Source organism: Bos mutus, chromosome 13 (assembly GCF_027580195.1).
Source record: "Bos mutus isolate GX-2022 chromosome 13, NWIPB_WYAK_1.1, whole genome shotgun sequence".
Lineage (NCBI taxonomy): Eukaryota > Metazoa > Chordata > Mammalia > Artiodactyla > Bovidae > Bos > Bos mutus.
The window spans coordinates 17,764,111-17,781,296 of record NC_091629.1 but is presented as its reverse complement, the minus strand read 5'-3'; the positions used below and the strand labels follow the sequence as shown (position 1 = coordinate 17,781,296).

General features: G+C 50.0%; 1 protein-coding gene across 5 annotated transcripts in view; it reads right to left on the bottom strand.

The window, feature by feature from the left end:
* Nucleotides 1-17,186, bottom strand: part of NFATC2 (nuclear factor of activated T cells 2) — a 160,424-nt gene that overhangs the window by 74,333 nt on the left and 68,905 nt on the right. For all 5 annotated transcript variants that reach the window (XM_070381031.1, XM_070381032.1, XM_070381030.1 and 2 more), the window contains exons 4-5: nt 3,202-3,404; nt 2,167-2,339 (exon numbers count right to left, since the gene is read on the bottom strand). In XM_070381031.1, coding sequence (XP_070237132.1) covers nt 2,167-2,339; nt 3,202-3,404 — 376 coding nt within the window. The remainder of the gene's footprint in view (nt 1-2,166; nt 2,340-3,201; nt 3,405-17,186) is intronic.

Genomic DNA, 17,186 nt, shown 5'->3' with positions numbered 1-17,186 from the left:
AACCACAGCCCCATCCTGAAGACTGAGTCATCTGCCAGAAAGGGGAGACCTTATCTTCTCAAAATCCCCCAATCACCGAGGAAGAGCCTGAGTTTCCTTCCCCAAACATCTTGAGATGTTCAAAACCAAGAGCAGGGCGGGGCAGCCACCGTGACCAGCACTTGGGGGCCCAGGGCGGGCTCTGCTGGGGAGAGGAGGGGAATTCCAGGGCTTCTGAGATGATGTTTTTCAAACACTTGTTTTTCCTTTTTGTCTGCCTTTGGGTCTCTCTTCTCTAACATCACAGCACAGACTCACCACCAGATCCAGCCTGACTCCCACCCTGACTTACCAGCCTGGGGAAAGACCACAGGCCTCCTTCCTCCTCTTCCGAGGACCGATCGAGACCAAGTCCCAGCTCCTCTCTCAAAGCGGGTCCACCCGGTCCCCTTGCTGGCTGAAGGCCAGTCTTCCTCAACGCATTCTGCGTAAAATATTCATACTTTCCCTTTGCTCATGGGTGTTTGATTAAGACTACTTCTGATGAGTCTAAGCCATGTGCAGTCCTCAGCTGACCCGCAGAGTGTTTTGTATTTGTTGCTGCTTTTAAAAAATCAGGGATGAATTGGGAGCGTAGAATTGGCATAAATACAGTACTGTGTGTAACAAAGATGGCTCGTGGGAAGATGCCGTGTAACACAGGGAGCTCAGCCCTGTGCTCCGTGATGACCTAGAGGTGTGGGAGGAAGCAGGGGGCGGGGGGAGGTTCAAAAGGAGGGGACATATGTACACCTACAGCTGATTCCCTTTGTTGTTCATCAGAAATGAACACACTGTAAAACAATTATACTCCAGTAATAAAATAAAAATCATGAGATTATAGGTTTATCTTTTTTAAAAAAAAATCAGAAGATTTGGCCACACTGAGTCGACACTCCCACATGAAAACGCCGGCTGGGTTTCAGTAACAGCAGCCGACTGAGGCGGCCGACGTGCCATCCTGGCCCCCAGTCTCCACCACACCTACTGTTGACCCCACAACCCACCACACTCATGTCCATCACCTCCCTGGTCTCTGTAGGGAGCTGATTTTGTGACACCTAATTATGGTAAAATGTCCAGTAAAAAAGGGGGAGAAAACCCTGAAACGTAACTGAATATGGAACACTATTCTAACATAAAAAACAAATTCTCAGAAGAACAAGACTTCAAAAGTTATATAAACAGCTTTTGTTTCTGTAACAATGTTTACATCTTTCCCTCTTTATGCTTTTTAAAATGACTTCTAAATGCTCAGAAGCTGAGCTGACAGTGAGTTTTGTCAAGTCTAACTACAAAATCCAACAACAAACTTGCCCAAAGTACCTAAGAATGAGCTCAGAACAGTTTCATTTTTTGAAGCCTGGGGGAGCTGGGCCAGGTCTCTGCTCAGAGCCTTGTCAAACGGCAGATCTTGGCCCCCGTCCCCATAGAGGATTCTGAAAGTCTCCTGCATCTTTGTCTGGGTATCTTTATCTCTACCAGACCACAGGCTCATCAAGGACAGAGAAAACATCACACTCATCTGCAGGCCCTCAGTACAGCACAAGACAGTGAGCAGATTCTCAGGAAACATCCGGATGGACTGAGGGTGATGGGGATGCCTGGCTCCTGTATACCAAAGCTCCTGCTCAAAGCCCACTCTGCTGGGACAAGTCACCCAGCCCCTCATCTCCATCCTTCTTCTCTAAAAGGGCACGAGGACAGGAAGAGTGCACACTGAACACTCAGCCTAGTAGCCGGCGGAGTCACCATTCTGTAAGCGAGAGCCACCGTGATGATGCTATTACTCTACTGAAAGAAGAGAAGAGGACCAGCAAGAGGACCCTCAGTACAGCCAACTCACTCCAACTGCATCTGCCCTTTTTGAGACCAGCCCAACATGTTATACACTTCAAATCTCCTCAACCAAGCTGTGGGCCACTTCTCAGCCATATTATTTTTCACATGAAACCCTCCACAAGTAAAGCATAGAGAAACCCTGAAATGTGCTCGGCCTCTGGCCCCTTTGGTCAACTTGGGCCGCCGTTCATCCCCGTGGGCCCTGCACAGTCTTGCAGGGCACCTTGCCCAGGCGCCAAGGCCCGGGGCGGAAGGTCGTGTCCACTGCACTTGCCACAGACCCGCCCTGCCCAGAACCCAACTTACAGCACTCGATGGGGTTGGACGCCGTCTGCAAGGAGACGATCCTTCCGCTGGCCTCGGGGATGTGCACTCGGAACACCAGCCTCACGCGCGTGTTCTTCCGCCCGATGTCCGTCTCGCCTTTCCGCAGCTCAATGTCCGCGTTCCTCAGCTTCAGGATCCCGGCGCAGTCGATGCTGCCGGAGAGGAGAGAACCCACTGACCACCGACCATCTCAGGGAGCTGGAGGTCACCCACAGTGGGCGACCGCAATATACGGGTAAGTTGTTCAGCCAGGAATTAAGACCACAGTGGGGGGTCTTAACACAAAGCAATTAGGGAAACTCCCCAGGGGAAGTTACTTCTCTAGGGAGATTCTGCATGCCAGCTGTTCTCCTCTCAAAAGTATCTGAAAAAACTCAAACACGCAACTGGGGGAAATTGGTTATGGACTATGTGATAGTAAGAACAGTGTATCGCCAGCAAACACCTTGAATCTGACGCATGCACCTTGCTGTAAAAAAGGCATAACGTTTGCAACTAACTCTCAGCTGGCTCCGGAAAAAACGGAGGGATGGGGAGAGAGAGTCATAAAGCAAACGTGGAAAAGGTTAACAGTTGGGAGTTCTTCGTAGGCTGCTTGCAGTTCTCAAGTTTGAGATTAGTCTCGAATAAAGTTGTTTACACTCCAACACATGGGTGCAATGTTTCCCACATTTTAGCAACATGCACATTAGCCCCGTGAGGTTAGACCTACCTGCATTATTACTTAATGATTTTTAAGTCAAATAAATACTTTTCATAAAAATAAGTTTAGCCTCATTCCGAACAACACCATCTAAAGGTGGGTAAGCAGCCTTCCTCTCAACACACCTGAAAAATATCAGGGTCTAGAGCTTTTCAGGTGCAAACTTTTAAAACAGCAATTTCTGTGGGTCCATCACAGACTGGAGACCCCATCAAGCTGCTCCCATCGATTCCACAGAGTCAAGCCCACACCTCGGCCGCGCAGCCCTCCCCCTCCCTGTGAGGACCTGGCGCCCTCGCCCCCGGCCTTACGTTGCCCTCATGTTGTTTTTCGGCTCCAGCGGAATCTCCAAGACTTTGGTGTTGCCCACGATCTTCTCGTAGCTGGTGGTGGTGACGGTTTTCCCTGTAATTCGATGTACCTGGTAGAACGCATGGGGCTTAAGGATCCGCTCGTCGGCCGTCCCAATGAAGATCTGAAGCCCCAGGGGCTTGTTTTCCATGTAGCCGTGGAGCTGACGGTGAGAAAACAAAACCAACTGTTACAGCACCATTAACACACGGGGGTAAAGAATCCGCCTGCCAGTGCAGGAGATGCGGGTTCCATCCCTGGGCTGGGACGACCCCCCAGAGAAGGGAATGCCAAGCCACTCTAGTACTCTTGCCTGGACAATCCCCTGGACAGAGGAACCTGGTGGGCTACAGTCCACGAGGTCCAAAGAGTCAGCCACAACTGAGCGACTGAACAACAGCAATGGTGGCTGGAGTCCCTACAGACAGAAAAGACCAGAGACACACCGGAGTGGCAGAGAGGACACAGGACTGCTGCTGAGTCTAGAGTGATGGAGAACTGGACACCACCCGAACGCCAGTCAGAGGGGAATGCTTGGATCAATTACAGGGATCCTCTCTAAAAATGAATATTAAGCAGCTTGAGAAAGAATCTGATAGATCAGAGCTGCATTTATGGAGAAACAGCCAGAAACTATGCTTCACTGGTGACTGGGGTCACGGAGATGGTAGTGAGAACAGAAAATAATTGGAAAAGATAAACCAGAGCTCTTGACAGTGGTTGCCTGGAAAGATCAGAAGAAGGAACTTTCAACTTTTATATGACTATATTTCAATTAACAAGTCAAATTTCATAATTTTAAAAAGAGCAAGGCAAAAGTACTGTCATCGAGGTTAAAAGAGAATTAAAGACTGGAAGAAAATATGTGTAACGTATAATAGGCAAAGGATTAATATGTAAAGTATGCCTACAGAGGGGACTTCTCTGGTGAGAAGGTCACCAGAGGTGAACCACCCCCCTTTTCTCCCAGTAATAAGAACACTGAGCATCTATGGTAGGTGTTAGGGATAAAACAAGGAATAGAGACCTGGTCCCTGCATTTTGGAACTTAGAATCTAGTGAGGAGTGGGGGACGGGAGAAGAAAGAAGAAAGCCTAAAACAAGTAAATAAATGAAATCATTAAACACTGTATTAACTCTTAGATGGCAACAAATATTCCCCCTAGATTAATTCAGCTCAGGGACAGCAGTGGTTCCACAGAGGAATGTAGAAGATTAAACTGCAAACTTTTTAAGTTTTAAGAAGTGGGTACTGGACACTTGCAAAACACCATTAGCTCACATAGAAGTTAAGTTTTACAAACACGCCAAAAGGCACAATCATAGCCATCCGTGAGTTTCCATAGCCACCTTGGGACGCTAGAGAACACCCCTCCAGGAAAGCTTAGCACCAAACAAACAAACAAAAAACAGTTCTAAGTTCCAAAACACAGGGACCAGGTTTATGTTCCTTGTTTTATCCCTAACACCTACCACAGATGCTCAGTGTTCTTATTCCTGGGGGAAAGAAAGGGGGTGGGGTAGTTCACCTCTGGTGACCTTCTCACCAGAGGTCCAGCAGTTGAGTCTGCAATGCAGGGGAAACCAGTTCAGTTCCTGGTCCTGGACGATCCTGTGTGCCATGGAGTAACTGAGCCCACGGGCTCTGGAACAAGAGAGGCTGCCACAGTGAGGAGCCCCACAGGGAGGAGCCCCCACGGGGAGGAGCCCCACGCGCCACAGCTCCAGGGCAGCCCCCGCCCGCCGTGAGAAGCAGTGGAGACCCAACAGAGCCATAAACAAATAAATGAATATTTTAAACAAAAGAATGACTACAAATGAGTAAGTAAAGGACCAGATTCCTGGCCATCCTATTTAAAATCGAGTCCTACCCCCAGTGGCTCTCCCTAATTTCTTCCCCTTCTTTTCATCCCATAAAACATCCTATCTATTTTCTCAGTTCCTTTTGCTTAGGTCTTTCTCCTACAACTGGACTATCACCTCGCAGGCAGGGATGTCTGTCGATTGAAGTTGCCACGGAATCCCTAGCACCTGGAACAATGCTTGGCACGTGGCAGGCATTCTAAGGCAATTTGCTAAATCAGTCAATAAAAACAACCCAACAGCGAAACAGACAACAGGTTTGAACAGGTGACTCACAGAAAAACGAACGACCATCAGCATAGAAAAGACGTTCAACCTGCCTTGTAAACAGGAAAATACAAATTAAACAACTATGCAGTATCATGTTTCACCCACTAGAGAAGCACCCGCGTAGATATTTGATAATATCAGGTATTCTGGAGGCCGTGAGAACACACTCTCCTGAAGCTGATAAGAACGTAAATAGTTTAACTATTTTTCAAGTAGCAGCTATTAAAATTAAAAATACATATTCCCTATGACCTAATAAATCCACTTCTCAGGATGTACCCTAGATGAAATCTGCATACAAGAGGTAAGCACGAAAATGGTTACTAACATGAACAGAGTAGATGAACCTCGTTTCATCAGTTAGGCTTCTGAGTAATATAACATGTCCTGGCTATGAAAGACTGCAACAGTTTAAAAAAACAGTATGGTAGGAATCTATGACCTTGCCCAGGAAGATTGAAGACATACAACTGAAAGAGAAAAGCAACTTGTAAAAAAAAAATTTTTTTTATATGCATAGCAGGATACCACTTATTATTTTTAATGCTGCATGCTTTTGATCCATTCATTTATACTCATGTAAATACAAGAGCAAAAGGTGTGGACAGATGTGCTCCAAAAGGACCATACCATGATCACTTCCAGGGATGGAGGAGAAGATCAAGGTTGAGGTCAAGGCCAAGAGGACTTTAACTTGATCCACAAAGTTACAGGCAGAAGAGCTGCCTGGAAACCTGTGAAATTTAACACTGGTTTTTGAAAATTATACATCAGAAAAGAGAAAAGGATGCTGAGCTAAGAGTTAGAAGCAAGGTTCCTATCTGGCCACTCCGCAGCTGAGAGGCGCGGGGAAAATCCCGTACTCTTTCTGCGACTTTGCCCCGTTCTCTGCAACTGGGAGGAAGCGGGGTTGTGACAAGTGACAGCTCACTCACAACTCCACAGAGCTGTACAAGGGCTCAGTGGGCTGTCCAGTCAACCATAAACCCAGGGCTCCAGGGCAATAGGTGATCACACGTGGTCTAGAATTCTGCTCTTCAAGACAGCAGATCACATAAAAAGTGAACTGAGAAGTCAGTTTCTCACACGAGCCACACATGACAAGCACCCAGGAGCCACAAGTGCAGCTACCACGATGGACGGCAAGATAACAGGACGTTTTCATCCTCGAGAAGGTTCTACCGGACGATGCCAGTCCAGAAAGATAGCATCTCTCGTGCCCCTCTAAGCTCTAGACCAAGAGGCAAGCTCAGGGTGGAGCAGGGCCAGATGGCAACCTTCTTCATGAGCTGACAAGCTGACACCCACAACATTTACATACGTGTCCGATATACACCCGAGAAGCACCCTTGGGCAAAGGTGGAAATGCCGTCAGTCTTATCTTTCCACCCCCACCCACGCAAATTGCAGAACAAGGTACTGATGCAGACAAAAATCACAGAAGGGCAGTGTCCAGAAGAGATTCTGCTGTTGTTGATCATTTGGACCCAAGATAAACATCTCTCCTCACCTGCTGTTCTGGATTTCTCAGGAGGTGGTAATTACAGAACCAGTCAGAATCAAGGAGGAAAGTAGTTGGCATAGATAGTGACCCTAATGGTCTGAGGCTCCGTCCGCCTCCCCATGACCTAAGAGCAGAAATCACAGGCTGCGTGCATTCAGGGTAAATAGCCAGAGAACAGCGGGAGACGGAATCTGTCACAGCCCCACGGCTGAGTCGAGCCACCTCTGGTTCCCCTCCTCCCCAGCGGCATGTTAATCAGGTCACCACCGCCTCCCCCTGCCCAGTGACTGCTGCTGCTCTCTCGATGACCTCCTGCCGGTGTGTAACAGAACCGCCCACAGAGCCCTAAAAAGATGCAAATCGGACCCAGACATCCACCGCCCCCTCCAGCTTACAACCCTCTAAAGACTTCCTGTGACCGGAGAATAAAATTCAAACTTGATGCCATGGTCTGTCTGTAAGGCTGCCAACAGCCCAGCCTCTGTCTTCTGTCTGCCCCCCATTACGCTCCTGCCGACACCAGCCAAGCTCGTGTTCCCTGCGCACACCAAGCTCTCTCCAACCTCAGGGCCTTTGCATGGCCATCTTCTCTGCTCACATACTCTTCTTTCACTGGTACTTTTAGCTCTCAGATCTTCAGGTCTCTCCCAAACCACCACTGTTTACATATGCCCAGTGCTGGAGCCAGCTCTTTCAGACTAGCAAGAGTCAGTTGGTTAAACTTCCAGGAATTTTGAAGAGCCACCAGACATCATTTTGATAGCCTGAAACCAACCATGGTGAGGACATCCACAGAGATCAGCAAATGCTAAAAGCCGGGTCTCTTTTTTCCAGAAAAGGGGATCTTAAAGATTCACTAACACACCCTGGAATAGTCCCTTCGTTACCACCTGACGTTGTCTTGCTAGTTGTGAATTTGCTCAGCCTCTCTCTTTCCCACTTGAACAGGAAGTCCTTGTTAGAAGGAAGTGTGCTTGTTTTGCTCAGCGTGATCACTAAGAGTCAATGGCCACCATCAACAACAGTGCGGTGACTAAGTATACGCTGCCCGCAAGGCCAAGGACCAGACTCCACGTTTCACACGTATGGCAACAATTCTAGGCAGGATGGGCCCATTCTATACATGAGGGCACTGAGACTGGCGAGGTTCTGGCAGTGCACCTCAGTGGGCACTGTTAGTGTAGGGCAGGGCAGGGTGCTCTGGACCTCCAGGCTCTAAGTCCATTTCCACAGGGTGCTGTCTGTGTCCTTGCCATCTGGTGGGTTCACAGCTGCTTTATCATCTACGGCTATGGGTCAGAAAGAGCAGACTGGGTTCTCAAAGGAGACACAAGCCAGTGCTAAATGATAAGATCCAGAATGTTCTTCCTGCTGAACAAGAAGCGGGGGAGGCAGGCGGAGGGAGGGAAGCAGAGAAACGGGCAACAGCAACCAAAACAAATAACGCTGCTTCTTGAGAGGAACCTGCTGCTTTCAGCAGGAACTCTCCAGGTCTCGGAGCAACCCCTGGTTAAGCTGGACTAGCTGACGCCACGTGCGCAGACGGAGCCCACCTCACCCGCGTGAGCTCCCCCTCCCAGAGAGGGTGGGAGCAGGGATTTCATGTTTGGTCAGATACACACAGCTCTCCATCCAGGCCCTGCTTCTTACGAGCAGCTGTGTGACCTCAGAGCGGCGACCCCACCTCGCTGAGCCTCCGTTTGCTCCTGTGAAACAGGGACATCACCTCCCACTTCCCAGGGCTCTTTGAAGGCTAAATAAGACGACCTCTGTAGGGCCCCGAAGCCCAGCACACAGGAGGTGCCCACGAAACAAGACTTCTTGTCATCAGAGGATGATGCAACTCAAAACACAGAGGTGATACGACAGAACTGAATGGAGGAGCGAAGAAAGAATGTGAAAGACTCAACACGCGAAAAGCAACCCGAAACGCTCGCGCGTGGTGAAACCCAGGCACTCACCCCCTCGTCTCTGTGGGCAGCTGAAAAGCCCCTGACGTGGAGGGCTGGGAGGACCACACCACCTAACCTCGAAAGACAGCCTCCCCTCCCCTCTCCACCCTCCCCCTCCCCAGAAGGTGGCAGCAGGTGCCCAGAGCATGTGCATTCCGGGGGAGTCTTGCCAGTTCTCTGGAGGTTTGATAAGAACATATAGCAATTTACTTGCTTCTTCAAAAACTGAGTGATTGGGTCTTGCAAACAGAGCTTGATGTCTTGGGAAGGCACGACCCACCCCTGAGGTCCCAAACACCCTGTGGTCCCCCAGTAGAGGAAGACCAGGGTCTTGAGGCCTCTTTTCAGGCTTCTCCAAAGATAAGGTCATCTCAGGGGCACTAGTCAAGCAGGGTGGCCTCCCAGCCATAGCAGACGCCCGCCTGCCAGACGCGGCAACCCAGAAGCTCGAAGTCAGCGAGCTTCCAAAGCAGAAGAGGCTCCACTTGCTGCAGCCGAGAGCGAGTGTGTCCCACGTCTTGTAATTTCCCAGGCAGTCGACAAGGTTCCAGGAAGAAGGGGGTGCTTCTGACCACGAGGGTCTGCTCCACAGGCAGGCGGGTGTCAGAGCTGATTGCACCCGCACAGCAGCATCCAGAGGGAAAGGCAGGGCCGTCTCTTTTGGGGTGAGAGGGCTGAGGCTTAGTGGGATTAAGCCACTTGCTCATGACCTACAGCTCCAAAGCCATCGGTGGAACCGCAGGGACGCGGCCAGACCCACCTCCTCTCTGTCAGCTGCCTCCAGATGCTCCCAGATCTCAGACTGTGTCTATTAAGACAGGCGGGTCCATCCCACCTTCTCAAAGGAACAAGGAATACAAGGAATGGTGTCTGCATCTCAGAGACCCCCAGTTTCCCAGAGAAAGCTCATAAGACCCACCCTCACCCCCAGATTCAAGCTCTGCCCACTCTTAGAGGCAACTTAACTCTCCTGATGCCCAGATCAAAGGGCATTGGTACACGATGATACTTGCAATGTCTTGTTATGAAAGTAATAAGGGCTCATCATAAACTGTAGGAAAAAATGGACAATATAAAAATATATGAATTATAGAAGACGCTTGAGAGTCGCTTGGACAGCAAGGAGATCAAACCAGTCCATCCTAAAGGAAATCAGTCCTGAATGTTCATTGGGAGGTCTGATGCTGAAGCTGAAGCTCCAATATTTTGGCCACCTGATGCAAAGAACTGACTCATTGGAAAAGACCCTGATGCTGGGAAAGATTGAAGGTGGGAAGAGAAGGGGATGACAGAGGATGAGATGGTTGGATGGCATCACCAACTTGATGGACGTGAGTTTGAGCAAACTCCGAGAGATAGTGAAGGACAGGGGAACCGGGCGTGCTGCAGTCAATGGGTCACAAAGAGTTGTCCATGACTTAGTAATAGAACAACACAGAGAAAATACTCATGCAAAATAAATACGCATTTTGGTATATGTCTTTCCACACTCGTCTTCTAGGTGCTTCTAGGGAAGCACAGCTGGGATTCTATTTTAGATATGGTGTGACCATTGCCCTTTGTCGCTAAATGCTGTTTAATGGGACAATCACAAATGACTGTATAGAATCTCCCGGGGCTTAGATTGGCACAAGACTAGTGACGTGCCCAGGCACACGATTTAAGGAGGCACTGGCTCTCAGGGCTGTGCAAATGCAAACTGGGTACCTGAGAGTGAGTGCTACCTTAAATTTTGAGCTTCCCTGCACCCCTCGTGTTCATCGTATGTTTGGACCACAGCTTTAAGCCTCCTGCAGTTGGGCATTTAGGTTGCTCAAGCATTCCCTCTTATATAATGTTGCAATGAGAACTCAGAAATGACAGTTCCCTGAAAACCATTCGTCTATCAACTCTGTTCAGAGTTTTTAAATACTCTCAGATGCGTGAGGCTGCCATCAAATCTAAAATGTGGGATTGATTTTCAAAATGGCAACTGGCCAAGGAAACTGTTTTGAATTTTACTAAAATCAAATTTTAACAATGTTAGGTAGCATTTTTTTTTGTCGAATTTGGAATATTAGGAAACTGGTATCATCCTCAAAGATTACATTGTGAAAGAAGGAAAAAGCCCATGGGGATATTTCACTGTAATTCCCAACTGCCACACAGCACGTGGGGCGAAGGTCTGTTACAAACGCACATGGATCCCAAATTCTGCCTTTATTTTTAGATGTAAAAAATTGCAGAACACAGCTGCTACCCCAACCGCACTCCTGTCACACTCACTCACACACACACCCCTACCCCCCAAGAAAACTAGTCCATGAGCTACCCCAACTGCACTCCCATCACTCACACACACACGCACACACACGCACACACACACACACTCCCCAGGAAAACTAGTCCATGAACTACCCCAACTGCACTCCCATCACTCACACACACACGCACGCACACACACACACACACACACACACACACAGCAGGAAAAGTAGTCCATGAGCTACCCCAACTGCACTCCCATCACACACACACACACACACACCAAGAAAACTAGTCCATGAGTGTACTGGTCTCAGTGGTCCCAACAAGCATTACATAGCCACCTAATGAGCACATATTAAAAACATCATTAAAATTCCTAACTCATCCCTCCTCCCTAATCCTCCCTGTGCCTCACCTCCACAGTGGCTCCGTCTCAAAGTCCTATCAGTGTGATTTCCTGAAGGGCACTCAAATCCATCACCATTTCCCCATCCCTCACTTCCATCCAAAACACCACCACTTCCCTCCTAAGGAGCTTCCCTGCATTCTGCCTGGTCCTCACACATCATCTTCTGTTCTGAGGCCAGAATGACTTTTCTAAACTCCCAGCCCCCGCTGGCTGCACCACCACCACCTCGTGCGATCCGGCCCCCACCCAACATCACGCCCCCAGCCCTCGTGCGATCCGGCCCCCACCCAACATCACGCCCCCAGCCCTCGTGCGATCCGGCCCCCCAGCCAACATCACGCCCCCAGCCCTCGTGCGATCCGGCCCCCCAGCCAACATCATGCCCCCAGCCCTCGTGCGATCCGGCCCCCACCCAACATCACGCCCCCAGCCCTCCTGCGATCCGGCCCCCACCCAACATCACGCCCCCAGCCCTCGTGCGATCCGGCCCCCCAGCCAACATCACGCCCCCAGCCGTCACCACGGGCTCCTGCGTCTGACCTTTCAGAAGCAGCCTCTCTCCGAGTTAACTCCGAGTCATACTGCGGTGCGGCTCAAATATTATTTCCCAAGAGTCTTTCCTTGTTCCCTGGTTGAGGTGGGGGTTCCCAGTAACAGTTTTCTTTGTTGTGCCTCCCATAGTTGCAGGATACAATTAGGTGCCCAATTAATTGTTGCCTGTCCGGTCCCTTTCCATCCTCCTGAAGTTCCGTGAACAACTAACTGCCCTTTTACTGAAGAAGAAATGGAGGCTCAGAGATGCCCAACCGAGCAAGCTGCAGTGCAGAGATTTGAACCCACGTCTACGGCAGGAAGGATATTTCCTTCATCTGCTCCATGTCCGACTGACACAAAAGACGGAACAAGGGCGTCACCCAGGTAAGAGTTGACCTGGTGGAAATGCAGGAACCCAAGAGCAGAGCCCGCAGAAACAGGGTGTGCCCAAACCTGTGGCAGAGCATTTTGCAGTTATCTGCCAAAATTACAAATTACTACACTCCCTTGGCTGCAGTAATTCTGCTCCTAGTGAGTGGGTTATCCCATGGATGTGCAACAAAAAACTAATGACAAGGTTATTAAATACAGCGCTCTTTAAACCAGCAAAATACTGGAAGCAACCTAAAGGTCCATCAGAACAGCACCAGTTACATCAGGAGCAGTGCATCATGGTCTATAACGCTGTTATTAAAAAAAAAAGAATGAGTATGCCGGGGGCCAGCACCACAGTGAATATGAATGGCAACCCCTCGAGTTGTGCAGTGCACAAGCTGGGCAACCATATGGGGCACCCTCAGGAAGCTGTTTATATACTGATATAGAATAATCTCCAAAATAAAACATCACTGTGAGAACGAATGTATCTGTTGTGTCTCTAGGGTGGAGAAGGGACGTGTGTTTATGTGTATGTGTGGTGTGTAAGTGTATATCCAAAATAAAAGTAGAAAAGAAATCAGGCCTTACTTTACAATGTCTACTGGGCTTCAGTCGGACCCCGTGGTTTTAGCTCCCCTGAACCCAATATGTGGGTTACAGTTCAACACAAAAGAAGGTGTAACATAAGAAGAGAAAAGCCAAAAATCCATTCAGACAAAGTGAGCCCCTCAGCTTTTCCCTTTGTAAACCCGGACATTTCTTTTAAAAGCCACAAAGAAGGAAACAAAAGCGATAAAGGCATAAAAGCATGTGCCCTGGCCCATCCCATCCTGTAAGACACTGAGGACTCAGCACCCACCCACAGAAACCCAGGAGCAGGAGTCCAAGGCGGAGGCCGCCAGCAAAGGAAGGGGCAGGCAGAGGTGCCAGCAGGGCCCCCTCGAGCCTAGGGGAAGGGGCCCACACCAGCAGAGAAGCACCCACACACCACCTCCAGGGGAGCGGCAAGTCTCGGTGGCTCAACGTTGGAAACCCAGTGACTCGCAAGTCCAGTTACCACCAACTTTTGCCCTGACCATTGCGGTAGACTCTTCTTCACTGGGCCCATCTCCTGCCTGGACTGCTACCTTAACCTCCCTCCTGGTCTCTCTGCTTCCACCTTGCCCGTCTCTTCCCCTTTTCACATGATCTCCTGCACAAAGCAGCTAGAATGTACTTTAAAACTGTACATGATGGACTTCCCTGGTGGTCCAGTGGTTAAGACTACACCTTGAAAAGCGGGGGACAAGGGTTCAATCCCCGATCTGGGAACTAAGATCCCACAAGCTGCTTAGCAACGAAGCCCGCACTCTGCTACTGCCGAGCCCGTGAGCCGGAACTAGAGTCCGTGCGCCAGGACGCAAGATCTCGCGGGACACAACGAAGGCCCGACGTGGCCAAGTAAATAAATATTTGGGGAAAAACAACAACCATTGTACATTCTATCCTGTCGCTTCTCTGCTCAACACCCCCCCCCCCAACCCCGCCAAGGGCAAACATCTAGTTCAGGTCACAAAGCCAATGTCTTTAACGTGGCTCAGAAGACCCTCCACCTCCGGCCCACCCTCCCGGATCCTTCCGCTGCAGCCACAGGGGTCTTGCTGCCCTCCAACAAGCCGTGCAGCACGGTCACACTCCGGCCTCCGGGTCTGGGCATGCAGTGCTCCCTCTGCCTGGGGCGCTCATCCCCCATGCCCACAGGGCTCATCCCCGTGCTCTCTCAAGCCTCTCCCCAGCTGACCTCCCATCAGAGGCTCTGCCTGACTGCTCGTCCCAACAAGGCAGCCCACGCCCATCTCACAGTTCACCCACCCACCCGTGGCTTTGTGTTGCAACAGAGATTCATCATCGCCAGACGCTCCGAGATGTATTTATGTGATTTTTTTCCCCTCCCCTACTAGGGCATCAGCAACTTCCCTATGTTGCTCACCGAGGCCTCTGGAGTGCTTAGAACAGCACGCAGGTGCTGGACACGCACACGACCCCGGGAGGGGAGCCCCTTGGGAAGAGTTTGAGCGGCTGTCATCCTTCCAGACCTGCCCTCCTCCTCCACGACACAGGGCGGTTCCGCTGCCCACGCGGGCACCACAATTATCTTCCTGGCCCGCAGAGACCATTGTGTCCCGCTCAGTGTGGGCAGGACTCGGCTGGTTGGACAACTGGCACCTGGACTCCCCCTGCTCCAAAAAGAGGTGGCAGCATCTCCAGGGTGTGACGGGGCCGAGCCCTCTGTCTGCTTTCTCAGCCAAGCGGGGGATGCCCCCGGCCAGGGCGGTCTTCAGCCTGGCAGGAGACCTCTGGGGCCAGAGGCGTCTCTGCCAGAGCCACATTCTGTTTTATTTTACTTTATTTCAACCGAGGCATCATTGCTGTACCATGTTACATAAGTCTGAGGTGTACAGTGTAGTGATTCACAAATTTTAAAGGTTATATTCCATTTATAGTTATAAAATATTGGCTCTGTTCCCCGTGCTGTACAATCTATCCGTGTAGCTTATTTATTTTGTACGTAGTAGTTTGTGCCTCTTAATCCCCCGATCCCTATCTGCCCCCCCCCAACCCCTTCCACAGGGCCACGTTTTGAAAAATCGCACACCAAGCCCTAAAAAGAGAATGAGACGTTTTGCACGGGCTCGAAAACAAAACCAGTCAGTCTCTCTCGGTATTCTAAATTAAGAATCAAGTCATTCTATATTTCTCGCATCACTGGAAATTAAAAACAGACACATCTACCGCACAGCAAGCACGCCGACTAAAGAGAGCGGCTAGATGGCCTGGCACACGCTAAATTTGTTTCCAATTACCACGTCCACATTTGAAACCCGGAGGAAGCCGGGGAACACAGTGTGGCGAGATCAGAGGCAGGCACGTGAGCCGAATGGGGTTCAGGACCCAGTGCTCTGCCCCACAGCCCTCTTCCCAGAGCCCCCCAGGGGTCTTTGAACAAAGAAACTGGATCAGTGTGCACCCCCGCCCCCGCCCACCCAGACACCGACTTTCCCCTCTCTGGCCCCACCCACCCCTCTGTGCACTCAGCCCCCAGCTTCTGGTCCACCCAACAGAAACGTCTGCTCAGCCACGGCTCCCCACCGGCACCCCCATCCTGAGCAACTCTCTTTCCTGGCCAAGGAGCGACTGAGTCACCTAGGAGATGAGTCTGGAAGTGCTGGACTGAAATATGCAAGCCTTTTCAGAGTCGACCTTTGGAAGGAGCTTTGGGTTTGGGGTTTTTTTTTTTTTTTTTTTTGCTGCTTTAAGAAGCTAAGCGAGTACTCGTCACATCTCTCTGTTCTCCTCCCTGGGTAGAACCAGTGTAACCCTGAGATGAAGAGCAGGAACCCTGGAGAAGTCAGACTGTCTGGGGTTACATCCTGGCATGGGTCCCTGACTCCATCACAGCAGAGAAGGACATTTACATCTCAGGGCCCCAGTTTCCTCATCTGTTGATGGGACTAATGATAACACAGCCTCACTAGGTTGCTGGGAGGTTTCAGTGACACAGAGCGTGTCGCAAGCACTCAATAGATGTCAACTTTCATGAATATCCCTTCACCTACGGCTGGGTGACTTTGGACAATGAAATTCTTCCTTCTAGTCTAAGGTCTTGGGAGAAACCACCTTGGAAAGTTTTCTTTGGTCTCTAAAATGTAATAACCCCAAGGTGCACTTAGAAAATCCAAAAGCTTCATCACAGTCTACAAAACCCTACATCATCTGGCCCTTGCCCATGTCACCAACCTCATCTCCCCACGCTGGTCCAGCCACATGGGCCTCCAGGCTGCTCCTAAAACACACTGAATTTACTCCTACCCCCCGGCCTTTGCACTTACACTCCCCCAGCCTAGAACGCTCTTCCCCCAGGTCTTCTCATGGCTGGCAACCGAATCTTTAGGTCTCAGCCTACATCCAGGGCCTTCTCCGAGCAGCCTTTTTAAAGCTGAGCCTCCTCACTGTCACTCCATCAATCCTGCTGATTTCCTTCGATAAGTGTTATCTTATGCATTGGCTCATTGCTGATTGTCTGTCTGCTAGAATGAAAGCTTATTCATTGCTATGTCCCAACATCTTGAACAGTACCTGGCATATAGCAGATGTTCAATAAATATTTGCTGAGTAAATAAATGAACAGATTAATTCTTAGGTTCCTATGTGGCTCCACATACAGCCAGGTGATTCATCCTCCAGTGACCCTGAGAAAGGAGACTTATTCATGTCTAGAAGAGAATCCCCATGTTTGGAGTCTGCCTGAATTCACTACCACTTGAGCCAGTCTGCAGGAATGTGTCTCACCATGAAAGAGACATATTATACCAGGCCGATTCCATTGGAAGTCAAAGAGGAGACAAACTCAGGCTGGAAAAATTAAGTGTACAATCTCTTTTCCAGTAGCATTTAGAGATGAACATAGGGAGAAACTGAGTTGAAAGGGCATTGACTTGGTATCCTCTTGGAGATGGTGAGGAAAGGTGAGACACGGGCCTTTGTGTTCACCCAAAGAGCAGACAACAAGCAAGAGTAAGCTTCAAAAACATTTCTCCATGAGCCTCTGGCCCAGGGCATCGACCTGATACTGAGGAACAAAGTGTCTGACGTCTGCAGGGTACCTGGGCTCTGGTAGAAGCAGGGAAGGGGGAGAAATTGAGTGCCCCCTGGAAGGGGCCATGGAGGACTGAAGTAGCTCATGAAGCCCTTGTGCACCTATCTGACTCTGACCAGCGGTACCCAACACAGCTGCGTGAACACCCGAGG